The following is a 25,225-nucleotide window of genomic DNA, read 5'->3' on the forward strand; positions in this document are numbered from 1 at the left end:
TCTATTTCTACACAGCTTACGCCAACAGAAGTGGCACGACAGCGCCAATAAGTTACACGGAACGATTGGCAAATTCTGCGACAGACTATTTTCATTACATTACGGAACTTCTTCGGCATCAGGTCTGACATTTCAGAGCAGCAGGAAATCATCTCATTTATGATATTGAATTGGTCTTGCAATTCTGGGCAGAAGCATCATGAAACTTCTTCAGCATCAGGTCTTCTAATTCTGGGCAGAAGCATCATGAAACTTCTTCAGCATCAGGTTTTACATTTCAGGGCAGCAGGAATCACTTCACTTATGACATTCGAATTGGCCTTGCATTTCTGGGCAGCAAGCATCACCAAACTTCGGTGATGCAATCACGTCAGGTTCTACATTTCAGCACTGCGGACGCGGCTTTAGTTTTTGCTTTTCAAACGGGGGACAGCAACAGCACAGATTGGACCGGGCTTTGGTTGAGAAGACATGCTTGAGGTACTTAGCGCTAATAAAAGTTTATGACACACACTTGACAACTGGATTCTTCGGTGATACAGCTATCGACTTGAGAAACGGACACTGAAGAGACGTGACTGATTGTTTGATATATTTAAGCAGCTAACAGACAGCACCGTCTAAACTTTCTAACGGATTGCAAATTCTCAATCTTCTCCATCAACTCGCGCCAGTTCTTGCCAGTCAGTCTTCTTCGGACCAGTCCTCGTCCTCTTCAACATCGTGATCCTCGTAATCCTCATCGTCGTCCTCCTCTCCGTAATCCACCTCCTCACCACGATTGAGCCGGAAATCAAAAGGACCTAGCTCAAGATTTTCATTTGCATATTTCAGAGGGATGTCAATCTCCTCAACAAGTCTTCTTATATGTGAATACAGTCGCTCCGGGAAATGCAACTTGGCGTAGTTGCTCGTTCTTGTTTCGATTAAGATGTTGTTCTGGTCATCGAGTCTGTCCTGTAGGCTAGTTGGATCAGGATTCTATCCCGTTCTCATCTGGAGCCCATGATGCCTATGGGCAACCGCGAAGGTTAGCGGATTATGATTTTCGATCGCCAGCGGGAGACCGAAAAATTCAGCATATCGGGCTTGGACCTGAAGCTTGGCCTCCCGCTCTGGGTCCGAATCTTTGACGACCATGACGTTGACGCATGCCTGGTACACACATTCTAGATAGATGGTTGTCGGACTGTCCACAGTTTCATGCCGTTTGTTGCACTGGATTCGCATTCGGTCAAATCGGTTGTTCATCAGTCGCCCGCAATTTTTCCAGCTCCAATCGTCTGGAAGGGTCTCAGGATGTGCAAAATAAGCGCAGCCATCGTCAGATCTGATTAGTTCGACTCCGGTCCATTCTTCAATCTCCGTGACAATGATCTTAGTCTTTTCCACATAACTCAACCAATCAGACTGGTAGGCCCAGATGCCGTAGTACGGGCGTTTGAAGACAGTGACGTCTCCGGGGTGAGGCTTGCCTGCGATCCACTCATCCCGTAGATATTGCATTTGGGCAGGGCTGATATCAAGGTTGAGTCTTGCGGTTTTGGACCATGGAACCTTGAGAGTAATGTCGGTGAAGCGACGACAGTCCCGAACGAGTTTGCTTTGCAGAAAGGCAATCTTTTCTCGTGCAACTGACACGCCGGACTGGTACGAGCATTCTGTGGCAACCCATTGCCGGTAATATTTCCCAAGTTCCTGAAGAAATATAGGCAGACTGGTGTGTTTGCATGTATTGAGGCAAAAGGGTACAATGTCGATGTTTCCCGGGACATGCAAACCAGTGACGCCAGCCTCGTCTAGGGCAATAGGAAAAATGGCTTCGATGCTCAGGGCCAATGGGTGCCCCCTGATGGCGGGTGGCCGCACCATTGATCCGGAGTACCCGTTGATATACGAAGTGCCTTTTTGACCGATGTAACGATGTTCGACCTCCTTCACAAGCGTATCTGTCAGGCCCGAAATGGCAGAACCAGATAGTTTGCGCCGTCTTCTCTCTGTGACTAAGTCACGAAGTCGTGAGCGCACTTCGCGGCCGGAGATCGGAGCAGATTGAAGCGCTTTGCTGCAACATGCCGGACAGGCCCGGTAGCCATTTGGATGATCTGCGAGCAGCTCGCACATGGTTTCTTTTCCACAATGACCGCATGCATGTGCCGTCATCGACTTTGCCTCATCGGAGCAGTGACAAGCGTTTGGAGGTTCCTGGCCAAGGGTTATTTGAGTGTTGGCGGCATCGACGCCTCTTGCCATAGCCCCCCACACTTCAAGAATGCTGTTCGAGGTCAACCAGGTGGTTATTGCGGCATCTCCAATAGGCTCCGTCCAACCCATGTCCCTTGAACAAACTCTGAAGGATGGGAGCCCCGGCATGTCTTCCAACAACCGATCGCCAGGTATGATTCTGACGTCAAAGATGCACGGTCGCAGGCGGAACAGTTGGCACGGGACAGTGTCTCCGAGGATGAGCCTCCTGGCGCGTCCGGAACAGTTGGAAGGGGCAAACTGTTCAAACATATCCGTCTTGAACTGCTGTGTGTCGACGGTGTTCTGGAGCAGTGATCGGTTTCGGAGCCAAGTTGACACGGCGTGGCATGCGAACTGGTAGGTTCTGGATGCTGAGGCTGCCAATGCCGGGTCCGCGTTCTCTATGGTAGGCTCTGGCGAGCGTACAATGTCGTCCACGCTAGTGTACATGGCGGTGTCATTATTGAAAGTGAAGATGACGTCGTTCGCGGTTGGGACCAATTTTGTAGATGAGTCGAGCTTCTTGACTGCGATTCTCCACTTGAACGTTTTGAGCGCGTACGTATCTGCATCAACGTACGGCAACGCAACAATCCAGGACCAGGCGCCTGCAGTGTGAGCCAAAGCTGGGTTGAGAATCCGAAAAAGCTTGTCAGGGAAAAGACTATACTGCGCAGCTTTTGCCAGGGAAGTAATCAGAGCCGAAGGTTTACCGACTCGAGGAGCCTCCAGTTCTGCTGGGTTGCGCCAGACCTTTTTGGCGTCGATGAGCTTGCCACACAACGACAAGGCTTCACGTTCCGTGAAGTCTTTGGTGCTGATGCGCAGAAACATTTTGGAATTCGACTCGCCGATTTTCAAAGCCCGGAGCTCCCAAGATACCATGTCCGAAAACTTTCTCGAGTGATGCTTGACAACCTCAGGGCTATAGTCCTGGCCAAGGATCGGAGGCAGGCTATAAACGAAATCGAAAGGATCTTCGAGGGACAGTGACTTTGGAGCCGAGTATCGAGTTTGGCGGTCGAGAGTTGGCAAGAGGGACTCCCATCTCCGCTCACGCGGACCTTTCTGCACACTGGTTGGAGCCGGAAGAGCAGTGACAGCGTGTCCATGTGACTGGGCTGGAGTTCGGCTCAGCAACAAGTCTCCGCCCCCCTTATCGGCTTCGTCGTCCTGATCATCGTGCCCAACGATTGCGCGCTTCCTCTTTCCTAGGATATGACTGGCTGGTGTAGGTAAAGAAGCGGCCGAAATTTCAGAACAAGGGGCGAGTGCTCGAGGTGTTCGCAAAACGGCTGACTGGAGATTGGCACCGTTATCGGGGATCAAATATGAACCTGTGACGTTCAGTGTTTGCTCCAAACATGAAGAAATGATTACAAGCACTCACGTCTGGTCAGAATTTCGTCATCACTATCAAATGGCTCAGATACGGTATTGTTGGATTGGGGTGACGCAGTCTCTTGAACAGGCCCAACGTAAGGGGACTCGAATGATCGACGGATTCTCTGTGCCGCTTGACGCGCCGTGGCTCTGGTTGGTCTTGTATTCTCTATATAGAGCGTCAAACGAGGCTAGATGATACCACTCAGTTCTGACGGACTTACGGCTGGACGACATCCTGGTGGCTTGGGCGACAGTTTGGATTTGAGATCAAACCAGGTCCGAGAAGAATGCCGAAGCAACCCAGAATCTATTCCCCAGAAGGGCGCTACCTAAGAAACAGAGCTGAACGAGACACTGTTATTGCGAATCGACGGAGAGACAGAGGAGATAGAGGAGGGTGGGGGGGTGTCGAGGTCGAGCAATGTTGAATGCAGCTGTTGATGGTCGAGGGTCGTTGAACGGCACAGACCGACAAAGGCCAACATGTAAAACCGTCGCAAACAAGAATGTTGACACGCTAGACACGGCAGAAGAAATCAGACATGAAGACAAGGAGGAGGAAAGAGAATGCTCTCGGGTCTGGGGCGGGGGGAGGCAGGTCCTGTTCAAAGATAACAGTCATGTGGAAAGAAGGCCGTTCAGAGCAGCAACATCCATATGTGGCAGTCGCACCTTCTCTTCATGACATACAGTCCTAACAAGAGATGGCAAGAGCATCCCCGGTCAGAAGCCGTTTTGCGAAGCAGTGCCCACAGCCTCTAACTGTAGCAGCCTTCATGAGCCTGCTACAGGGCGCGGACAGCCTAACAGCCCAGCCAGCCCGCGCAAGCCCGCGCAGTAGCTCCTAGAGTTCAAGGGGGGTGTAGGGATGCAAAGCCCCTAGGTAGAGACATACTCATGGAACACGCTTTGCTATGTGTTTTCGCTGACAGTCTTTCCGATGGACAGTGAAGAAAGACTTGGGTGAATGGGCGTTGGTTAGTACTTGTGTCATGGTGAGAGGTGAAGTGTTGGACTTGGACATCATCAACTCGAATTTGGATAACCAAGGACTTTGCCCAAATACTTACTTCGATTTAGATTTCCATCCAAGCAAGTTGGGCTTCGAACGGGGAGCGGATCGGGTAGTCCGTTGCGGCGCTCACTTGGTCTTCGCCGAATGGGCCCCGGCGCACACCGGCCGACGAATCCGGCCATTTATTTGGCTTTCAGAATTTTATCTATTACACTGACTGCATGACAATGGACGCCGTCCTTCTCACATCTTCATACACTGCCGTACGATTCTTCCCAAGTCTCACATTCTCCAATTTTCGATTCATCACAAGTCATTCAGCGGTTTAGAAACTCACGTCTCCAAGTCACCACCTCATCTCACAGCCCATCGCATTGCTGCATGACAGACGCATCACCCCCGCCAGGACCAGCCCCGGAATCCCCGGCATAGTACCACGACGACAACCATGAAGGTCCTCATCGCAACGATGCCCTTCGCGGGGCACATCAACCCGGCCCAGCCCGTCGCCCGCGCCCTCATCCGCCGCGGCCACGCCGTCGCGTGGCTCACCTCGGCGTCCCACGAGCACCTCGTGACCCCGACCGGCGCCGCGTTCTTCCCTTCCCCCGCGGCCCTCGCGCGCCACGACGAGATCCCGCTGGCGCCGGACCCGGGCACCTGGGGCCTCGCCGCCGTCGTCTCGACCCTCCGTCGACTGTTCCTCGACCGTGTGCCGGACCAGGTCGCCGCCTACCGCGCCGTGCTGGCCACCTTCGACGCCGACGTCCTACTGGTCGACCTCGGCGCCTACGGCGCCCACTGCCTGCGCGACCTCACAGGCCTGCCGTACGCCACGCTGGGGATCAACCCGCTCTTCACCATGGACGCCGAGATCCCGCCCTGGGGCACCGGGTGGCTACCCCCCAAGACCTTCTTCGGGCGCTGGGTCAACGCCTTAACGCACACCGTCGCAGCACAGCTGATCTACACGCGGCTCACGGCGGCGCTGAACGGGCACCGGGCCGCAATGGGATTGCCCCCGCTGCCCGCGTTGGGCTTCTACGACTCGACGAGGTCGGACGCGCTGCACATCATGCCCACGACGCCGGCGTTCGAGTTCCCGAGGCGGAACCTGCACCCGGGGGTCAGGTTCGTCGGGCCTCTGTTGCCGTTGTTCAATGACGACGACGAAGGCGACGACGGCGGCGGTGGCGGGGGGACATTCTCCCCTCCGGAGTGGTGGGGCGAGTTGCTCGCGCACCCAAGGGAGAAGGTCGTCCACGTCACGCAAGGGACGTACGCCACGAACCCGGCGAACCTCATCGCTCCCACGCTGTCAGCCCTCCGGTACCGCCCCGACCTGCTCGTCATCGCGACGACCCGGGATGCGGAGACCCTGCTGGCGGCGGGCTCCCTGCCGGCCAACGCGAGGGTCGCGCCCTTCGTCCCGCACGCCAGGCTCCTCCCGCACGTCGGCGTCATGGTGACGAACGCGGGGTACAACGGCGTGCTCGCGGCGCTGAGCTGCGGCGTGCCGATGGTATGCGCGGGGCGGAGCGAGGACAAGGCGGACGTCAGCTCGAGGGTCGCGTGGGTCGGCGCCGGCGTCGATCTCCGGACGGACACGCCGGGCGAGGAGGCCCTGAGGGACGCGGTCGAGCGGGTCGTCTCGGACGGCCGGTTTCGGAAGGCGGTGGAGGCGGTCCGGAATGATTTTGCGAGGCACGACGGGCCGGAGGAGGCGGTTGATGAGTTGGAGGAGCTTGTGGAGAAGAGCCGGAGGTGAGGCCTGGGGGGTTGCGGAGTGAGAGAGAGGTGGCGGGTGATAATGTAATGAGGTGTTGATATTCCTTTATGTCACCCTGGTCAGGTAAGGACTCAAGGCTCTCAGAGATGCCGGTGACTATAGGGACGCAAGGTTGGAACAATCATGTATCTTGATAACCTGTTGTATCTGCGTGTCAGCTATCAGGTCCGGATCGTTGCTCCAGCGGCGTTGGTCCGTCGTTGGGTGAAAGCGGCGGCTCCATTGGGCGTGTTTGTTGAATTGGCAAATAAGAACAGAAGCACGTTGCTCGGCAAGTCTCACACTCTGTCCTCGAGAGTTGTCTTCGCGTTTCGACAAACAATTTCACGATCATGCATCAAGGTTGGTGTGGCGGAAAAAGCTGCGTGACGACGCTGAAGCCACGAGGTTCTCCCGTACAATATGCTCTCAGGGGCTGGTCATTGTCTGAGGGGCCATCACGGTTTCGAGGTCATTGTTCCATTAACTCTGTTTAGTACATGAGTCACTCAGGGCATTTGGTATGGTCCAGCTAACATTTAAAGTAGTCGTTGTTGCCTAATGGTACTTCTCTAGGCAGCACTCAGTTCGTCTAATGAATCATGTACCTTTGGGTAGGGCCAGCCGAGACCACGTGACTAACAAGTGCTGTGTTGGTCCTTCCTTCCGTTCGCACCAAGAGCCGCCACTGTTTACAGGAGTCAAGAAAGCATCTTCCTACCCTTCCTCAGGTCTTCTGGGCTCCTGTGCTACACCTACATCACGTTATCTGCATCCATTCCTCATCAGCCCAGCTTTGGGTCTTCGGGATCGATCGACCTTCAAGGAAGCGACCCAGGGGTTCTTCTATCAGCTTCTCGTCACTTGCTACAGTTTTACTCTCTCCCCTATACTTTCTACCTAGGGAGGAGTAAGTCTCCAATTACCGGGTTCGATACCATCCACACTAACGAGGAGGTCAGGGGGCCAACTGCTAGAACTGCCAAGCATGGCAAGCGATCACGGCTGCAGCGACAACGACCTTGCAGGCCTCTCCATCTACGAGGTCGCCCACCGCTTTGCTCACCAGTTCCCAAGAAAGCGATTCGTCGTGGAACCGCTGCAATGGACTGCAAGCCACCTCGTCTTCCTACGCTGCGCTTTCGTCGAAGTCACACCCAACACGCCGCCGAGCGGGCCTAGGCCAACAAAAGAGAAGCCTTGGGCTCCGAAAAAAAAAATCACACGCAAGCAGGCGTTCCAGTGGGTTGCTGACTGTAACCACTCGGTATTTTCTCCAGTCATGCCACTTCAAAGCCTTTTGGAAGCCTACTCTTTCAAAAGTGTCCGGTAAGCACAGTGTTCCTTGCCAAGGCTGTGGCCGACTACCACCTTCCCTCTTTATAAGCCCAAAATACTCACCTGTGTTTAGAGACTGCCCGCTCGTCTTCTTCTTCAACAAGCATAAAATCCTACTACCCTGTGAAATGGTCTCCACTGGTCCGCACCGGAAGTCTTGGAAACAGGATCACTGTCGTATTGCATTCTCACAGATTCACACGGCTATTCGGGAACCCCGCCGCAGGAGATTTCCGCTGCAACTCGAAAAGCTAGGAATTCTTCCAGAAAACCCGCATGTTGATCCATACATTGCGGCGCTTTTGATTGCCGAGGCCCAGCAAAGCCAGGCAGGGAGCACAACTTTGTCCGAAAACGCCACGGAAAGTTGTTACAAGGTAAAAAACCACGTCGTTCCTAGCGTTTGTTTATACTTATGGTTTTCCAAACAGGTCCATTTCATCCTCGCAGATTACGATGACAGGAAAAACATACGCGTTTACTCTGCCGTGATCTCGACGGCTTTCCTGAGGAAGCTTTCCCACCCCAACGAGAAGCCTCGCTCTCCTGATTCCACGCGTTTCGATATTCGTTATACAACTCTGCCTTACCGACCGAAATCGACGTTTCCTTCACGCCTTGTGGGGGTGCTTCTCGATTCATAGAACATCCTAGCGACACGGGAGTCGAGAGCCTACTGCATCCATTCTGACGGAATGAAGGGAACTCCAGTCTTCGCGGACGGACCAGCCAAATCTCTCAGGGACACCAGCTAGCCAGACCTGTCGTCAAATTTCACTGGTGCTGCTTTCGTGGATGGTCCGACTAGAGCCATTGCGTTGCGTCTTGTCCCATCCCTCACACTGACATGTTGCGAGGTGATAACCAGATGGTTTTTATCAAGCGACTTACGTTAGGTGAGCGTACCCTAAGAACGGACCCTAGCTTCCGCTGCCAGGCGATGAATAGCAGGCCGAATATCTCAAAGATAAACAGGAAAGATGGCTCAATGGCTGGCCACTCCAAGTCAAGAAAGGTCCTTGACCCTGGAGCATCTCCACGATTTTACAATTTGGAATCAACCGCCCATAGACACTGGGACATGGCCCATTTCTTCATGTTGAATATTGAGGGACGCTACGTTCCCAATCAGCTGGTCAGAGCTACCAGCGATTCAGAGAGAATCTCCCTCAGGAGACATAAGAACGGATCAGCAGGCAGCGTGTCCATGACTACTAGTAGTCCTTGGACTGTGGGGACAGCTTAATGGCAGCTAATAGATATTTGAAAGAATGTCTAGCAAACAGTGCTGGATATTAACAGACGCAAAATATCACTAAGTAGAGGTTAGGAGTAGTCTATCTCGGGAGACCATTGTGAGCTGTGCCTGTTCCTAGCTTGAATCCTGATGTCACAGGCTGGGTTCGCACAGAGTGGTAGAGTCGCTGACGGGCAGGTAGGGGTCAGTTGGTTGTGTTATTTCGACCTGCCCCTACCTATCCAGGAGGGCAGAGTTCCTTGCCTTTTCTACCTAGCCATCCCCTCCCCGGCCAAATGATCCTCCGGGCCCTTTTGATGGGACGCTAGTGCTCCCCCGGTGCCCCTCCGGTGACCCCCATCTGTAGCGTGTGTCCCCCATCCCCAACTTCACTGCTGTAGGATACTGGCCCGGCCATTCGGCCCTGACACCTGATCACCTTTGAAAAAGCAAATAACTAGGTAAGATACTTTAGAGCAGACATAATACGACCCCGCCTGTTAGTCAACCGATTCACAGAGCCATTGGAGGTCGGCTTCGGTAGCCTACTAGGTTAGGTATAGATCCATTAATCAGGACTGACTGGTTGCACACCTTTGCTTAGGTGATAATGGCTGCCTCCTCACTGCTATAAGAACGCAACCGTGGAGTCCTCTCTTGGAGATAGAAGAGATAGATGCAGCGGTAATATAAGTAGCATAAAGTGAACAGTCCCATCGGAAGGGAGGGACTTAACGCTGTGACGAGTTAGGTACAACAAGTACCCTTAAATGTTTCCTACTAACAGATCCTAAGATAGTTTCTACATTTCCAATTCAAACAGCCCTGAAATTACACTGCTGTGGACTTCATGCAAACGAACGCCATCAGAGCCGTAGACTGGGGCTTGTTCCTTAGCCCTGTACGTTCGATAACGTCTGCAACGATGTCTATGACACCGAAAGCTGCCCACGTGGAACTCGACCTCGGACGCCTCCAAAATCTAGCTAGAGGTTAAAGTTTGGATGTCTTTCCGTCCGGGCAATGTCGTGAATGGGACGATAGGATTCAGAGGCAGTGGTGGTAGCCAACATTGTTTCCGGGCAAGCTTACCGAGCAAACCATCCTCTTTTTAAGTTTACTGGGTGGGATGATCGGACGGATCACAACAAAAGGCTTATCGTTGGCTTACGAAGTCGGCACCATTGAGACCACTGTGCTGCCCACTCGGCGCCCGTCCAACCCGTCACAGTGCCGAACGCTGTCACTTAGCCATCCCATCGTCCGTTCCGGGAGACCGCACCGCGCGATGGTCTCGCACCGCCAGAGTCCCATCTCCGGCAAAGACGTCGGCAATCGGGGTTTTGCCATACATCTAATTATTTGGAACTCCATCCTGGATCGCTAGGCCTGACAGCAGACGTTAACTCCGATGAGAATGGCTGCCTGAAGCCGGGCGGCCCTTATCGCAGCAGCCTAGAAGGATCCCGGACTTGGGACAGGTGTCTGACCGCCAGTCCCCCGCATGAGGAAATGGTGGCCATTTCGCAAAAGTACATACATACATGTATGTGTATATATATATGTCAACATCGACATGTAGATATCTGCCTATGGATAGGATGCGTCTCAGCTACTGCCGCTCGTCAATTACAAAAACAAATACCTTCGCCCCAACAACACCTGACATCGCAACCATGCATACATCCCACCGCAATTTCGTCTTATTGACCTTCTTCGTCCTCGCCGCGTCGTCGGTATTTGCCGCCCCGTCCCAATGTCCGACCTACATCGACACCGTCGTGCCATCGGGCCAGAACGCAGTCTACGGCAGACGCGAGCCCGGCGATCCCTTCCTCGCGACGATGCAGGGCGTCCACGACACACTGTCCCGCTGCTCCGGCATCAAGAGCCTCAAAGTGCGCGTCACGGGGCTGGGCTGCTCCGAGTGGCCCGACAGGTGGAGCTTCCCCTTCGACCTTTCGTCGAGCTCGCGCTACCCTTCGAAGCTGGAATCGCTGGACCTCGAGGGCTACCGGTTCGACGACGCGGACTGGAAAGAGGTGTCGCAGCCGCCGTTCCGCACCGGCTCCAAGTTCTGGGACACTCTCGAGTGGCTCGGATCGGGGAGGGCGTGGAAATGGCTCAGATGGCTGCCGCTGTCCCGGTCGCAGAAGGAGAAGACCAACCTCGATCTCTGGCTCGAAGCCATGGACTTCTCGCACATCAAGGAACTTGCTCTCAAGCAGGCGTGGAACCGCAAACCGGAAGTGCAGCCTCTTATCCCGCACCTCAAATCGCTCCGATCGCTAAACATCACTGGGCAATGGGCCAAGGACTTCATCCTGGGGCTACCGGCGGACTCGCTGACGCACCTCGCGTGGCATTACAGCGGCGAGACGGGCGCCTCCGCCCTCCCCGTCCTGCGCCACCACGCGCGGTCTCTGACGAGCCTCGACTGGCGGGAGCCGGAAATGGGACATCGGCAGCGGCGGGTCATGTCGCCCGAGCAGATCGCCGAGCTGGGTCGCATGGCCCCGAACCTGGAGACGCTCACTCTCGACGTCAACCGGAACGGGACCTGGCCGATGGAGCACCTCGAGGCGTTGGCAACGAGTTTCCCCAAGGTTGCTGCCGTGACCGTGTTTTTCGAGATCGCGAGCGAGTGCCGGCGCCAGCTGGAGAGTTCCGGACGGCCATACGGGTATCCTGAGAGGCCGAAGCCGGGCGAAGAATTGCCGTGCAGCGGCATCGAGTCCATGGCGCAGCCCCTGCTGAATAATGCCAACGCGGTCAAGCTGTTCGAGTTCCTCCGGGAGAAGAAGGTCGGCGATGCGCTGACCAAGGCCGTCTTCTATGCCGGAGACTGGTCGCGGCCGTGGGACGGGCCGATGGCCGAGGATCAGTGGCTCGATGGCAGGGCGGCCTTCATGTTCTGCAAGGCCGTCGACGAAGGGGCCGAGGGCGCTGGGAGCAAGCAGATCCTGTGTCAGGGGATAGACACCAAGATTACCTCGTCGCGCTGGGAGTCTGGGTACGACGAGATCCTTGACGGCGGCGACGACAACGACGACGACTACAATCTCGCGTGGGCGACAGACCTGGCCAAGCGCGCCAAGCGGATGGAGTTGTTAGATTAGCCCGGCCACCGCTCTGTCTGCGGTCCTTTGCCTGGTAGCGTTTCATAGATCAAGACAGCATCTCAGCCGAGAGCTTGGAAGCGTCCAGCACGCCGGCGTCGGCGTCGTTGACCCCCTTGACCCAACTCCCGATGCCGACGGAGATGCTGATGTTGCTCCACCGCGGCCCATCGCCGAAGCAGACGTAATTCTGGGCGAGCCAGGTGATCATCGACCGCATCATCTCCTCGTCGGCCGGGGCCCCCTTGCCCTCGATGACGGCCTGGAAGCGCGTCGCCTGGCCGGGCGTCAGCTGGCTCAGCACGTTCCACGCGACCTCCTCGGGCTTCTTCCAGTACTTGCTCGGCAAGCCTCTGCTCTTGTTGTGCTCGCTGATGAGCCGCTGCAGGTCCACCATGGCGTTGCGCTCGAACTGCTCCGACAGCTTGCGGAACATGAACCCCTTGCGCATGAAGTCGACCCTCGCCTGGGCCAGCGACAGGAGGTAGCCCGTGTCCACCACGTGCCGTGATTGGCTGAACATGCGGTCGAGAAGCCGGGCGGCCGGCGGCGCCGAGCGCGAGTTCCAGAGGTCCAGGGTGTAGTCCATGGTGGACCAGAAGATGCTGCCGGCGAGGGTGTGCATGCCAGCGCCGAGATAGGGCACGATGTCCGTCGGCGGGTCGAGGATGCGGATGACGCGGTCCGTCTCGAACCAAAGGCCGTAGTCGAGGCGGGGGCTGAACCGTTCGTCCGGCGGGGGTTGATAGTCCGGCGGGAACTTGATCTCGAGCGTGGTGGCGCGTCTGACCACGGCGGTTGACGCCGCGGGGGTATGAGCGGGCTGTTCGGGCAACAGTGGGCCTGCTGCCACCTGTTCCACCTCGTCGGTGTGGGCGTCTTCTTCTTGTTCGCCAATGCCGTCGTCGCTGATGCCGGCCAGGTCACGAGCTTTGAAGAGGGCAGCCCTCAGGTCATCCGGCAGGGCGCGACGCCCGTGGGAAGCCCGGTCGATCTCGGCGATGATGTCCTTGAGCTTCTGGTTCTCGTCTTGGAGGCTCTGCACCTTGGATGCGTGACGCTTGCGGTACTCGCGCTGGGCAATGACACCGCGCTCCCGTCGGCGGGCCTGCGTTGGGTTAGTCACTCTTGCGAATACGTTATCTTCGCTAGCCGCCGTCCACTCACATCAGCATCGGCGGGACTCATCTCCGGTTATGTGGACAGTTGGTTATGTCAGTGGTGTGGGATGTGCCTGATAGGCCTAGAGATTCCCCGCGTCAACGTTATGGTGGACGATGGAAAACACCGGGGGGGCGAAGAGGCTCTCCTATCTTTGTGTCGTTTGTGTCGTTTGTGGTGCAGGTTGTTTGAAGTTGATTGATCAGCTGGACGATGCTTACACTACCTAAACCTCCCAAACAGGTGTCCCTGCGACAGTGTGATGAATAATCAAACCTTGTAGCAGAGCTCCGGGAGCCCCACCATAACGTTATCCGACAACCGCCGATGCGCCGGGGTCGGTGGAGATTCGCCCGATTCCGTCCCGAAGCCGTCCCCCCCCCCCCCCAACACAAAGTTGTTGATCCAGGTACGGACTGTGATCCATCCACTTCACACGTACGACTTGTGCTTTGTGATCCGTCATCACGACACAGCGGAGTAAGCTTGAATGCGAACCTGCCTACAGACGAAGCCATGGGATGGACAACTAATGGCTAAACGGTTCTGGCCGAAGAAGGATTCACCAGGGCTCGGTTCCTTCGAGATGGCAGTGCATATGAGGAATGGAAAGGCAGCAACGACTTGGAGCTTGATTTTTGTTCAGACTCATAAGATCAAGACCTATTTTCCTAGCTTTCAAGAAAAAAGAATCATCATACCAAAAAGAAAAGAAAAAAGGTTTCATCATGTCTTTCCCCTCGGCAACCAAGATATATCACACAGAGTCGTACGCGGCCATCTCCCCATCCCGCCCGGAGTTGTCGACCAAAGGCAAGCATGCCTTCATCTCCGGTGGCGGCTCGGGCATAGGCGCCTCCATCGCACAGTCCCTTGCAAAGTCGGGCATCACGACCCTGGGTCTCCTTGGACGAACAATCAAGACTCTCCAAGACAACAAGGCCGTCATCGAGGCCCTGAACCGCGATACCAAAGTCCATCTCTACGTCGCCGATCTCACGGACGCCGAGCAGACCAGCGCCGCCCTGGCCTCCTTCTCCGAGTCCGTCGGCGGCAAGATCGACATCCTCGTCGCCAACGCCGCCTACATGGCCGACATCGAATCCATCCCCGACTCCGACCCCTCTGACTGGTGGCGCGCCTTCGAGATCAGCGTCCGCGGCAACTTCAACCTCCTCCGCGCCTTCCACCCGCACGCCTCCCCCGCCGCCTCCGTCATCCACATCTCCACCGCCGCCATCCACCTGCCCCACATGCCCGGCCACTCCGCCTACCGCGCCTCCAAGAGCGCCGCGACGAAGCTGTTCGAGTACTACCGGGACGAGAACCCGCAGTTCTTCGTGCTGCAGGTCCACCCGGGCCTCATCGAAACGGGCATGGCCGAGAAGTTCGCGTCCGCGGTAGTGGAGCTGGGGCTGAAGTACGACGACGTCGCGCTGCCCGGGGACTTTGCGGTGTGGGCACTGAGCGGGGAGGCGGCCTTCTTGAACGGGCGGTTCGTGCATGCGAACTGGGACGTGGAGGAGCTGCACGGACTTCGGGAGGAGCTGGAAAAGGACCAGGGCCGCTTCACCATCGGGCTGCAGGGCTGGTTCTAGTTGCAGCGACGGACAGTTGGTGGTATGACGGGACTGGAAATGCAAGAATGGTTAAGGTTCTACGTAGTAATGTAATGCAGTGGTTTTTTCACGTCCTGTATCACTGCAAGATGCATAAAGAGAATACCACTCGCCGGCTGCATAGGAAAAAGCATCTCGTCCTGGTAATTTTTGCCGCTGAATGACGACGTGAAGCGAAAGCTGACAGACAAACATAGCGCCAGCTCGGCCAAACCAGAAAGCCACGGCGCAGATCTCCAAATTGCTGGAAATTACAAAGCCACAATTACTAGCCTGCTGTGAGACATAGGGGGTTGTTCTCAACAGACTGCCGACTAGATGACGGTGCAAGATGCGACTCTTCGCTCAGTCCATTTGCAAAGGAAAGAAGCTATCTGTATCCAATTTTTGATTTTACCATTGGGGTTGAAAAGATATCCCAACGGCTCACTGCCGGGATCACAATCACTGAAGATCATAGAGTCCATTGAAACCAGTGAGGTTGAAAGATGGGTCTCAACTCATCTCATCCGAAACACAGCGAAGAATCCAAAGATCGACCCCAGTCTTCAGCATAGTGAGACTCGTCTCACCAGTAGGACCGTTAGGACGACGTTGGAGGACCTAAGACTTACCTCAGCCATCAGAAACGGCCAGCCAAATTGACGACGAGGACCCGGGAATTCAATCCAAGCCGCAAAGCCCCACGAGGATCGACAAAGAGTCTCGATAGGCTGCGGCCCTGATATTTTGATCGTCGAGGCTTCCGTGGCGAAGGCGAGACCCTTTCTTGGCCTCGACACTAATCGTCCCGAGAGATTGCGCAGGCGGCTTAATTCTCAACGAGACAAGGAGTTGTCGGCGTTTGCTGCGCAAGAGATGTAGCAGCATAAATAAGACCCTTCTTTCTCTTTCACTAGCGGAAACTGACCAGAACAGGTCACGATCCTAACAGTCACTGACTCTCTTTACGATGAAGCCCACTGCGGTCTTCCTTGCGTTTCTCGCTTCCACCGCGGTCGCTGCGCCCACAAACCTGAAGGGCACCGAGGTCTTGGACGAATGCGTCTCAGACTCCGTCGGAAGTGCCGGGACTATCCTCGAAGACGTCTCTATTCTTTCCGCCATCTGCAAGCTCGGCAAACCGGTCTGCTGCCCAGTCGATGTTGCGGGCGTCGAATCGCTGCCCTGCGCCGCCCGTATGTTCTCGATGCCATCAGCCTAGTTGGCATCAACCCTGTCCTCCAGCTAATTGACACGCGTCCATAGCCTCTACTGCCCCCGTCACTATTGCCGGCTTCCAAGCTTCTTGCAAAGTCAACGGTGATCATCGCCCAAGATGTTGTGTTCTTGACATTGTAAGTTGTTTTTGTAACGACGTGCTAGTGGTACATGCGCTCACAAAGGCTTGGTAGCTCGGCTCTGCTGTTTCCTGCCAGGAACCCGTCGCCTAGACTCATTATCAGTCACTCTGGAGTGATAATTGATAGTCCGGTCATTCAATCGTTTTGAATATTTGCTATTTGCACACGGCCGCCAGTTTCCCTTTGTCTCCTCTGAACAAGCGCGTGGTCCTGAGGACCCGAATGCAAAGATTTCATTGTACCATATATCTGTTTTCTGATCGCAAGGGAGTTGTAGCCGCATTGCGGTGTTGTCCACCTATTACTCACCTCATATTTTTCATAGAACTGTAGTTTTCACCGACTCATCCTCATCATTCATGATTCATTCAACTTTCTGACCATCGTAAACACCACCAATGATCACCATTGGTGACCCGCTACGGCATGAGCGATGTCAATGTGTTTGTCCAGATGACTCAGACTCATCCCATAGGCTGGCAAGGAGCGTTCGATCTCTGCGGTAGTATTAGCTGGGGATACTTGCTTCCGTTCCTTAGGACAACCTACCCGGTCCAAGGCTCTCGCCCGTGCTGCACGACATGATTCTGCCCATGTCTCAGTAGTTCATCCCGCAAACATGATATAGCACAGACTCACGTCTAGGAGCAACACATCGCCTTTCGTCCAAGAAACCAAGGCTCTCGTTTCCCTGCATCATGCGTTAGAACTAAGCGGCTGCGTAACTGGGGACTCACAACGGACTTGATAATCTCAACAGCCGAATCGAGGAATTCTCTCGGTATCAAAGAGCCATCGCCATACTTGACAAGTTAGCCAACTGAACTGTATAATGCCAGCAGAAGACTGCAGCTTACAAACGCCGGCGGCTGGTACTTCCCGTCCTTGTTGATGTGAGGTGGCTGCAAGGTGTCGGCGTCAATCGCGTTCAGGAACCGGGACACTACGTTGTTGAAAAATGCTGTGTCTCCTGTCCGTGGGTGGTTTCTCACAGCTTCGTGGGAAAGAGTCAGTGAAACTCTTTTCGTCATTTTTCCTGCATCTGGTCACTCACCAGGCAGATGCTGCCAGACTCTCAGGTCCCCGAGCGGGTTGCTGTCGGATTGGTTTTCCCAGACCCACTGCGCGGTCGCCAAGCGCTTCACCTCGGTCTCGATCTTGGCCCGAGCCGTCTCGGTGTCGTCGCTGTCCGAGACTTTCCCGCCATACGCCTGCAGGAGCGTTGTTCCCGCAGAAGACGTCTGGTCACGGGGTCCGTTCGGATAGAATAGTTGATATTTGACACCCTTTGGGAGAAGTTAGCACCTCAGATGATGCGGGACGCGACGAGCCGCCCGAACCTTTTTTTCGATTTCATCGATGAAATCGGGATGTCTCTCTCTTAACCGGCGGTAGAGAACGACGGAGTTGTTGATGGGAGTTTCACCGCCTACGTCATCAGGGCCCAAGCCGACAAAAACTCATGGTGAACGTTGGCTCGTACATACCAGTCTCTGGCGCCGATGCGCAGTAGAAGAATACATACGCCGGGAATGCGGGCTCAGCCCAAACTCATTATGAGGATAGACTGGCTGCGTGTTGGGGCCTTCGTTGGCCGTTGCCACGTTCTTGGCGTGGATGGTGCGTCGAACGGGGTTCCCAATATCCTCGTGGGCCGTCCAGCCGAACGCGTGCGCGAACTGAGAAAACTGCTCGGCGCTCTCCAGGCCCAGATTCTGGAAATAGACGGCTCCGTGCTTGTCCAATAGAACTCGTAGCTTGCCGCTGGACGAAAGCTCTTCGACCTCGGCGACAAGAGCCGCTACATGGGTATTCTGGTGGGACGCCGCCAGGGACAGGGGGAACTCCGTCTTTTCCGGGTACGGGGCCGGCAAGTGGACAGCGGGGCCGTACGGAGCTGGTCTGAGCGCCTCGGAAATGGATCCCATCTTGGCCGGGTCTTGTTCGGAATCGTGAGAATCGAGAGAAGAGTTGATAATTATGTTTCCCTATCAACAACGTTGAAATAGACTTCTGTACGGATTCTACCCGCCGTCAAGGCCCCCCTCCTTGATGCTTTTATTCCCAGGCCTGATACTCCTTCGCGCCCGCATTCGTCTTGCGCGCTCGACCCGGCAGATGGCGAGCTGTGGAGGTCGCGATCCGCTCGCAGATGTCGCCATCGCACCCTTGTAAGCACGAAGCGATGCCGGGGAAAAGACCGACCCCATCCAGCCCATCCAGGGGGCACCCATTAGTCTCCGAAGACTCTTCCCGTTCGCTTGATCCCCGACAGGCCGCGCCCACGCCCGGCGGCCTGCATCAGGGATTGGCCGTCAAGAATTTCTGGTTCTGATCCCAACGGGCAACGCTGAGCGGGATTGTCTCATTGCGATTTCCAATAACGCCACGCGACCAAGTCCGTTAGACTTATCTTCTCGGCCAATCTGGCAACGGCCCCGTATCTCCTCGGGTGCGGCGTCTGGGATTCCCAGCGGGGGAAAAAAATCTAACAATGGATGTCGGACGTTGGCCGTATGCGACCTGCTCGCTTTTGGAAGACATTATGGGTAAAGGAGGGGGGGGCACCGATGCAGCACGACCCCGGTAGTCGGAATTCTTCTTAAAAAGCTCGACATCGAACCGGCCCCCAAACCCTTTCGCGCTTGCATGAACCCCTTAGCCGTTGCGTCGGAAATCGCAAAGCAAAGCCTGCCCGCAAATGTCGTCAACCGATCACGCAAAGCAGCCCGACGAGGTCGACCGGGAGCTGCAGGATGAGCAGCCGTCGAAGCCCGTGTCGCGGTTCACGCGTGGGTTCCGCAGCCCTTTGTTCAACGTCATCATCGTGGGCTTGATATCCTTCACCCAGCCCGGCATCTGGAATGCGCTCAACAGTCGGTCTACCTACCGCCTTGACGCAGCGAGCGATGGCTGTTTAGGATCATGGTTGAATACTAACAGCAACTCTTAGGCACTGGCGCTGGTGGCCAGCAAGAGCCGTACCTGGTCAACGGGTCCAACTCCCTGACCTTCGGCATCATGGTCTTCGGTTGCAGTTTCTTCGCCATCATGGCCAATAAGATCGGCCTCAAGACGGTCCTCATTATTGGCACGCTCGGCTACGCACCCTACTCGGCAGCCATGTACGTCAACAACCGCTACGGCGTCGAATGGTTCGTCCTCTTTGGTGGAGCGACCTGCGGCATCGCTGCGTCTGCCCTGTGGGCGGCAGAGGGTGCCATCGCGCTTGGCTACGCCGACATCAAGGACCGAGGCAAGTTCACCGGCATCTGGCTCGGCCTCCGTGAGCTCGGCCAGCTGCTCGGTGCCTCGATCCAGCTTTCCTTGAACTCCAAGAACGGCCAGCGCGGAAAGGTCGGATACTCGACCTACCTCGTGTTGATCGCGCTCCAGTGTCTCGGCCTTCCTCTGGCCCTCCTCATCTCGCCCCCGCAAAAGGTCATCCACAGCGACGGCAGAAAGGTGGCTGACCCGACCAAGAATAAGGCCGTCATGGGCGAGTTCCGCAAGTGGCTGAAGCTGCTCAAGAAGAAGCAGTTTTACCTCCTGATCCCTATCCTCATCGGCTTCAACTGGAACAGCACCTACCAGGGCATCTACCTGACAAAGTACTTTTCCGTTCGTGCCCGGACTCTGGGCGGCTTGACATCCGGCATCGCGGCTTCGGCAGCCAACATCTTCTGGGGATGGTTCTATGACCTGAAGTGTTTCAGCCGCCCTCAGCTCGCCAAGATCACATGGGCCTCCTTTTCCGTCATTATGCTCGGGCTGTTTGCCTGGCAGGTCGCCAACGAGAAGCTGTACGAGGACACCGTCCCAAAGATCACGCTTGACTGGACGACTCCCGGCTTTGGTCGCGGCTTCGCCGTCAACGTCCTTTTCAGGTAAGCCCTTTGCCCCGCCGTTTTCGATTTATGAGACCTGATTTAACGGCGGAATAATTAGATTCATGAACGAGTCGCACTACATGTTTGTGTACTGGCTCATGGGCACGTTCTTCGACGACCTCGAGACCTTGACCCTGGGCGTCGGTCTCGTACGATCCTTTGAGTCGATCGGCTCATGCTTGGCGTTCGGTATCGGTGCGGTCAAGACCTCGCCGATGGTGAACCTGGTTGTCGCGTTTGTCATGTTTGGGCTGTGCATCCCCGCAACTTCGTGGGTTGTCTTCCTCGTGCCGGAGCGACCCATCGACAACACGAAGCTGGACCCGGACAACACCTCGGTGGAGGACAACAAGATTGCTGACCCGGTTGTTGTGTCCGCTGCCGCAGCAGCTGCGGATGGTCCGAGGAGTACTTAAGACTTATAGGATGCTCTTCGTAGTCCGTTCGGCTTTAACATGCGTCTTCACATCGCCCCTTCATTAATAAATCACCAAAGAAACATAGCACCCTTCAAATCTCTGGGTATAAACGGCCCATGATCGTTTTATTAATGTTCAAATGATTGAACCATTTTCTTAGCAACAAAAGTATCAATTCCCTCTGCGCAACCCGAGATGAATATGTAAGATTGATTATGTACCGTGAAGAACATATGAACTGGCGTCTGGTTCGCCACTTGTTTCCTTAGCAATAAGGTCACAAGACGTAGACAGAAGCTATGTGATCTAGACGAAGGCTTCCTCAAGATTTTCGACGAAGTTTTCGTCCTTGAACGGCACATTGGCGTCGCCAAAGTCTGCGTCGTTTAGAGCACTCTGCATCGTCGCGCTCATGGCATCCCAGTCAAGGACAGGGTACGTCCGGCCGGTCGTGGCGGTGAACTGCAATTCGTGATTGAGAATTCCCTGCGTGAAGTACTCGATCTTCAAGCTGTCGCCCTCCCGCTGCGGGTTCGTTGTCGGTTTGAAGTCGCCGTGCCCCGAGGCCGCTCCGCCGAGGATCTCTGGGTTCGCGACCGAAGCATTGTTGAGCCAGACGACGAGGCTTTCCCAGTCGTGCCTATGCGAGCCGACGGGCACGCCATCATTGGGCATGTCCTTGGGGAAATACCACGCGTACATGATTGCGTATTTGCCATTGTGCCATGCTCCTCTGGCGTAGGTCTGGCCTTTGCTCGTGTCTTTGCAGCCTCCATTCGAGCTGCCGGTGGGTTTGAGTCCGCCACTGTGATCGTCAGCCGTGTGAGACAGACAGAAGCCGCATTTTCTTGATGACGAACCTTGTGTTGCCGGCATCGTCAACCGCGGTGTACGGTTGGCACCCGTGGGCGACATGGAGAAGTGGGTTGAACCTCGCAATGGCTTCGCCCACGGCATTGTCCTGTACCTTTTGCGGACTGGGGCTCAGCTTGTCGTGTCCGACTTCTCCCCGGCGAACGAGAATGCTGTCAACATGCTCAACAGGTGCACCGAGGGCCCCGCCCATCAGGCCCAGAACAGGTAGGAGTATGCCGGCGAGCATCGTCGGATTATGAAAGCTGACGACTGCAGATTATTAACAAAGAAGACCAAATTATTTGATCACCATCTGACGTACAGGTTCAAAACAGGTGGTAGATAAAATTACGGGTTTGTAGAACCAAGTGATGCCGCGAAGGCCAGCTTCCCTCGGCTTGATGCTGCGAGACGCAGCAAGTGAACGAACAAGGTGTGGTATTTGATGTAAGGGGATTTTGACCTGCAGCAAGACTTGGAGGAAAGGTCCCTTTTCTAGGCGAGGATGTTTCACGAGTAAGATCATCTCTACCTACATTTTTCGGATCTCTATTCGGACCCGAGCTCCCCATGGCCATGGGTGGCAAATTTGAACAAGGTACAGTAAATCCTTCAATCAATTTCATACTCAGGCTGTAATCCTCTGTTTCCAGGAGCCCTGTTCTCTCTTCCAGCTTCCCGTTGGAGATCCATGGATCGAAACACGTGAACACAACCGTGGTCAAAGGTAGTAAGTTCACAGCCGATCCCCCAGGCTTCATTAAGCTGCTGCTCTTGAAGTGGGCCTTGCGAACGTCTTGAGTCAGGTCAAGGTTACGTTCAGCGCGTTCCGACGACTGAGAACATGGGCTGCAAACCTTGTTGTCAATGATTTGGGTCCACAATCATCAATCTCTAACACGGTCGTCAGCCCAGCACAGCTGTTTCCTTGGTTGCGGTGCACAAAGAGATCCGAGTCCTCCGTTCTAAGTGGGCTCAGTGGGCGTGCTTCTCGCGTGGTTCTCCATGAGGTTAACGCAATATCTTAACTTTCTCCGCATCTTTTTTTGCTTATTTTCTTTTGCTGGACATTCGAGCTCGGCCAGAATTGCTTGGAATTATGGAACGGACATATTGAGAAGTCCGTCCCCGGATGAACAATCGCGGAGAGCGATACTGATCTAGCTAGTGGGAGCATGTAGCTTTATGTGGTAGAAGAGCTGGCGAACGAGACCTTCAGCCAGCAAGCCCCTTTTTGCATCCCATTGACTTCTTCCCAATAGGCTGGATCAGGGTGTAGATACCCGACTTGTTGAACTCCTGGACGCCATTCAGCAAATACAGGGGGGTCATCTGTCCGTCATCGCTGAAGTATAACTTCGGCCTCTCCCGACGATAGTAGTCCAACTTGACTCCGTCCGTAAACTCAACAGTCGTGTTGTAAGCCAGAGTCTTGTTGTTGTACGTCCAAGGACCCTTCCACTCTCGAGCGTACGCATGTGCACCGACTCGTGGTCCCTTTCTGCCCTCCGCGATGTCGATCATGTGGTGAACGAGAATGTGCCAATGCCCTCGCTTGTCTCTCCAGAGGAACGGGTCCTCGCTGCGCTCAGTGTTGCGCGGTTCCACGACGAGATGATGCGGGGCGGAAAAGTTGTCTGCGTGGTAGATGTTGTTCTTTTCGACCGCGAGGAGAATCTCGTTTGTCGGGTTCTCGAGTGACCACAACGGCCAGGGTGCGGGGTTTGTCACGTTGATCACCTGCGGTATTGGGGTTGTCCATTCTCTCAGGTTCGCCGAGGCGGAGACCGATATCGTGTTGTTCCACTTCTGCGAGCGGCACACGTCGCCAACCTCGACATCTTTGCCGATGAAGTATATCAAGAACTTTTGGTCTGCTGGGCTCCAGATAGTCGTTGGATTATGGTGAAAAGTGCTGAACAGCGTTTGTGCGTAGTTGTAGGGGCCCTGCGGTCCCGTCCGGGACTCTGCCCTGATGATTGTGCTGAAGGGGCGCCAGCCGGCCAAACCGCAGCCATGTGACATCTGTGACGTGATGAGGTGGAAGAGGCCCTTGTCTGAACGATCTTGTATGATGTGGCCTCCCCAAGACGAGTTCCCAGCACCCTGCTTGTAGAAGTCTGTGCCAGTCGCGTTCGTGTGGTTGTATCCGGTCCATCGTTCGACGGGCTGGAGATCAAGCTCATTGCAGTCGGCAGAACGCCATCCTGGATCGCAAATGCACGAGCTGTCTGGGGAGCAGATACCGTTGAGGCTGCATTCATCGTCCGTTTGACAAGCCTGGACGGCGATGAGGAGGAGCCCAAGGACGAGAAAACTTCGAATCGGCCACATGATTTGGCCTCAACGGATATCAATCGAAGTTTAGCCAAATACTATCACCGTCATTGCTGATTGCGAGTGCGGTGCTTGGTTCTTATCTTGTGCGGGAAGTTAGGCTGATCACTGCCTGACGTCTCGAAAGATCGACGGCATTCGTCATTGGGCTCGTCCTAATGAGGTCCGAACTGCACACGTCGTGGAAGGCTATCCAGCGGAGGAATTATGATCCTCGAATCTACTTCGTTCTGATCTTGTTTCCCCGCAAATGAATAATAATTGCATGCGGCCTACACACATACATGGTTGAGAACCCCGCATCATCGAGTTTAGCCAGAGTTACATTACTCGACGAATCCGTTCAGATGGGCAGTAATGGGGTGTGCCTGTTAGGGTAATTTTCCCAGAAACAAGGCAGGTCTACCCCTCATTCACGACATGAGGTCTAGATTGGTTTCTGTTCTTACTGTGATTGCTTGCTGATCTGTTATTGACATGACCAACAGCATAGTGTATCAGGTCACAAAGTCCTGTCGGTTTTTGTTTTGGGATTTCGAGATTCTTCACAACGCTTCTATGCACCCAATATCATTGAGCTATTTGATCTTTCTCAAGTGCTCGCACGCATGCTCGGTCTCCTGAATATCGAACTCTTTCAGTGCCTCTGCAAACTTGGCTCTTTTATCACCACCAGTCGCAGCTTGGCAACTTTCCTTGCTGTCCCACCCAGTGACAACCATGAAAACCTTTTTCTTTTCACCTTTATAATCCACGTGACCGACAGACCAACCATGCGCGCCTGCGACGAATCCGCTCGTCACACCGCCGGAGCTAACCAAGTCTTGCCATTTCTGATAGAAGGCAGCAGTATTGACATCGGCGGGCAGGTAAGACCCAGCTAGGAATACTACGTTCGCGCTGGCGACTTTGTCGAAGTCGCCGCCAGCAAGGTCGAAGTAGGCTGTCCAGGGCAAGGCTGAGCTGATATCAATCACCTGACCGTAAGCCTTTCTCACTTCCTGGGCTTCCGGTGATTGTTTGGTAGCTTCTGCGGCTTCAACTGACTTCCAAACTAGTAGAAAGAGATTAATCAGACAATTTCTTGAACAGTACTCCGAAGGCAGTATACAATATTGTGGACAAAGATCTATTGTCATTGTTGAGTCAACTTACCGGCGGCCAAGTGAACGGCTTTTACTGGTTGTCTGTCCAACCCATTTGGCGGCTGAACCCCTTCCCATTGCCCCAAAAGGTCGGATTGTACATTTACCTTCTGCTGCAATTCGTTGATAGATGCAATGGCGGATGAAGTCTCAAAATCCTGCTTGACAGGAAGCCAACTGAGTTCAACAACTTGAGACATAGTGACGCTGCGGTTTACCACAGAGAAATATAAACATTTAGGGGTAAAAGATAAATATTCCTTCCAAAGGGAAACCCGTGTGAGTGATACCCCAGCCACGATTTTATAGCCCACCAAGTCAGGTTTGAGTTCCGAGATTGGCGGCC

The 25,225-nt window shown here is 54.8% G+C and overlaps 12 protein-coding genes across 12 annotated transcripts; 6 read left to right on the forward strand and 6 right to left on the reverse strand.

Annotated features, from left to right (window-relative positions):
- Nucleotides 1–684: 684 nt before the first annotated feature.
- On the reverse strand, nucleotides 685–3,867 carry CH63R_11545 (uncharacterized protein; the record flags this gene model as incomplete). Its single annotated transcript, XM_018306519.1, has 4 exons — nucleotides 685–957; nucleotides 1,024–3,584; nucleotides 3,638–3,799; nucleotides 3,855–3,867. The coding sequence occupies 4 exons, from the start codon at nucleotides 3,865–3,867 to the stop codon at nucleotides 685–687; spliced, it is 3,009 nt and encodes a 1,002-aa protein (XP_018153360.1).
- A 1,229-nt stretch (nucleotides 3,868–5,096) lies between these two features.
- On the forward strand, nucleotides 5,097–6,416 carry CH63R_11546 (PdmS protein; the record flags this gene model as incomplete). Its single annotated transcript, XM_018306520.1, has 1 exon — nucleotides 5,097–6,416. One exon carries the CDS (start codon nucleotides 5,097–5,099, stop codon nucleotides 6,414–6,416), a length of 1,320 nt encoding a protein of 439 aa, XP_018153361.1.
- Nucleotides 6,417–7,404: 988 nt separating this feature from the next.
- CH63R_11547 (transposase) lies at nucleotides 7,405–8,398 on the forward strand (the record flags this gene model as incomplete). The annotated part of the gene is made up of 3 exons (XM_018306521.1): nucleotides 7,405–7,745; nucleotides 7,828–8,131; nucleotides 8,186–8,398. The coding sequence occupies 3 exons, from the start codon at nucleotides 7,405–7,407 to the stop codon at nucleotides 8,396–8,398; spliced, it is 858 nt and encodes a 285-aa protein (XP_018153362.1).
- A 2,269-nt stretch (nucleotides 8,399–10,667) lies between these two features.
- CH63R_11548 (uncharacterized protein) lies at nucleotides 10,668–12,110 on the forward strand (the record flags this gene model as incomplete). Its single annotated transcript, XM_018306522.1, has 1 exon — nucleotides 10,668–12,110. The coding sequence occupies one exon, from the start codon at nucleotides 10,668–10,670 to the stop codon at nucleotides 12,108–12,110; it is 1,443 nt and encodes a 480-aa protein (XP_018153363.1).
- A 49-nt stretch (nucleotides 12,111–12,159) lies between these two features.
- CH63R_11549 (uncharacterized protein) lies at nucleotides 12,160–13,298 on the reverse strand (the record flags this gene model as incomplete). Its single annotated transcript, XM_018306523.1, has 2 exons — nucleotides 12,160–13,218; nucleotides 13,278–13,298. 2 exons carry the CDS (start codon nucleotides 13,296–13,298, stop codon nucleotides 12,160–12,162), a joined length of 1,080 nt encoding a protein of 359 aa, XP_018153364.1.
- A 701-nt stretch (nucleotides 13,299–13,999) lies between these two features.
- CH63R_11550 (Short chain dehydrogenase reductase) lies at nucleotides 14,000–14,869 on the forward strand (the record flags this gene model as incomplete). The annotated part of the gene is made up of 1 exon (XM_018306524.1): nucleotides 14,000–14,869. One exon carries the CDS (start codon nucleotides 14,000–14,002, stop codon nucleotides 14,867–14,869), a length of 870 nt encoding a protein of 289 aa, XP_018153365.1.
- Nucleotides 14,870–15,842: 973 nt separating this feature from the next.
- Nucleotides 15,843–16,323, forward strand: CH63R_11551 (Fungal hydrophobin; the record flags this gene model as incomplete). The annotated part of the gene is made up of 3 exons (XM_018306525.1): nucleotides 15,843–16,068; nucleotides 16,139–16,227; nucleotides 16,285–16,323. 3 exons carry the CDS (start codon nucleotides 15,843–15,845, stop codon nucleotides 16,321–16,323), a joined length of 354 nt encoding a protein of 117 aa, XP_018153366.1.
- A 455-nt stretch (nucleotides 16,324–16,778) lies between these two features.
- Nucleotides 16,779–18,161, reverse strand: CH63R_11552 (Taurine catabolism dioxygenase; the record flags this gene model as incomplete). The annotated part of the gene is made up of 5 exons (XM_018306526.1): nucleotides 16,779–16,820; nucleotides 16,971–17,036; nucleotides 17,091–17,203; nucleotides 17,288–17,519; nucleotides 17,721–18,161. 5 exons carry the CDS (start codon nucleotides 18,159–18,161, stop codon nucleotides 16,779–16,781), a joined length of 894 nt encoding a protein of 297 aa, XP_018153367.1.
- Nucleotides 18,162–18,934: 773 nt separating this feature from the next.
- CH63R_11553 (Duf895 domain membrane protein) lies at nucleotides 18,935–20,539 on the forward strand (the record flags this gene model as incomplete). The annotated part of the gene is made up of 3 exons (XM_018306527.1): nucleotides 18,935–19,109; nucleotides 19,187–20,120; nucleotides 20,182–20,539. 3 exons carry the CDS (start codon nucleotides 18,935–18,937, stop codon nucleotides 20,537–20,539), a joined length of 1,467 nt encoding a protein of 488 aa, XP_018153368.1.
- Nucleotides 20,540–20,848: 309 nt separating this feature from the next.
- Nucleotides 20,849–21,644, reverse strand: CH63R_11554 (NLP2 protein; the record flags this gene model as incomplete). The annotated part of the gene is made up of 2 exons (XM_018306528.1): nucleotides 20,849–21,347; nucleotides 21,403–21,644. 2 exons carry the CDS (start codon nucleotides 21,642–21,644, stop codon nucleotides 20,849–20,851), a joined length of 741 nt encoding a protein of 246 aa, XP_018153369.1.
- Nucleotides 21,645–22,612: 968 nt separating this feature from the next.
- Nucleotides 22,613–23,731, reverse strand: CH63R_11555 (uncharacterized protein; the record flags this gene model as incomplete). Its single annotated transcript, XM_018306529.1, has 1 exon — nucleotides 22,613–23,731. One exon carries the CDS (start codon nucleotides 23,729–23,731, stop codon nucleotides 22,613–22,615), a length of 1,119 nt encoding a protein of 372 aa, XP_018153370.1.
- A 581-nt stretch (nucleotides 23,732–24,312) lies between these two features.
- CH63R_11556 (Rieske domain-containing protein) lies at nucleotides 24,313–25,079 on the reverse strand (the record flags this gene model as incomplete). Its single annotated transcript, XM_018306530.1, has 2 exons — nucleotides 24,313–24,788; nucleotides 24,890–25,079. The coding sequence occupies 2 exons, from the start codon at nucleotides 25,077–25,079 to the stop codon at nucleotides 24,313–24,315; spliced, it is 666 nt and encodes a 221-aa protein (XP_018153371.1).
- Between the last annotated feature and the right edge of the window lie 146 nt (nucleotides 25,080–25,225).

This window comes from Colletotrichum higginsianum, chromosome 8, assembly GCF_001672515.1.
Source record: "Colletotrichum higginsianum IMI 349063 chromosome 8, whole genome shotgun sequence".
NCBI classification, from domain to species: domain Eukaryota; kingdom Fungi; phylum Ascomycota; class Sordariomycetes; order Glomerellales; family Glomerellaceae; genus Colletotrichum; species Colletotrichum higginsianum.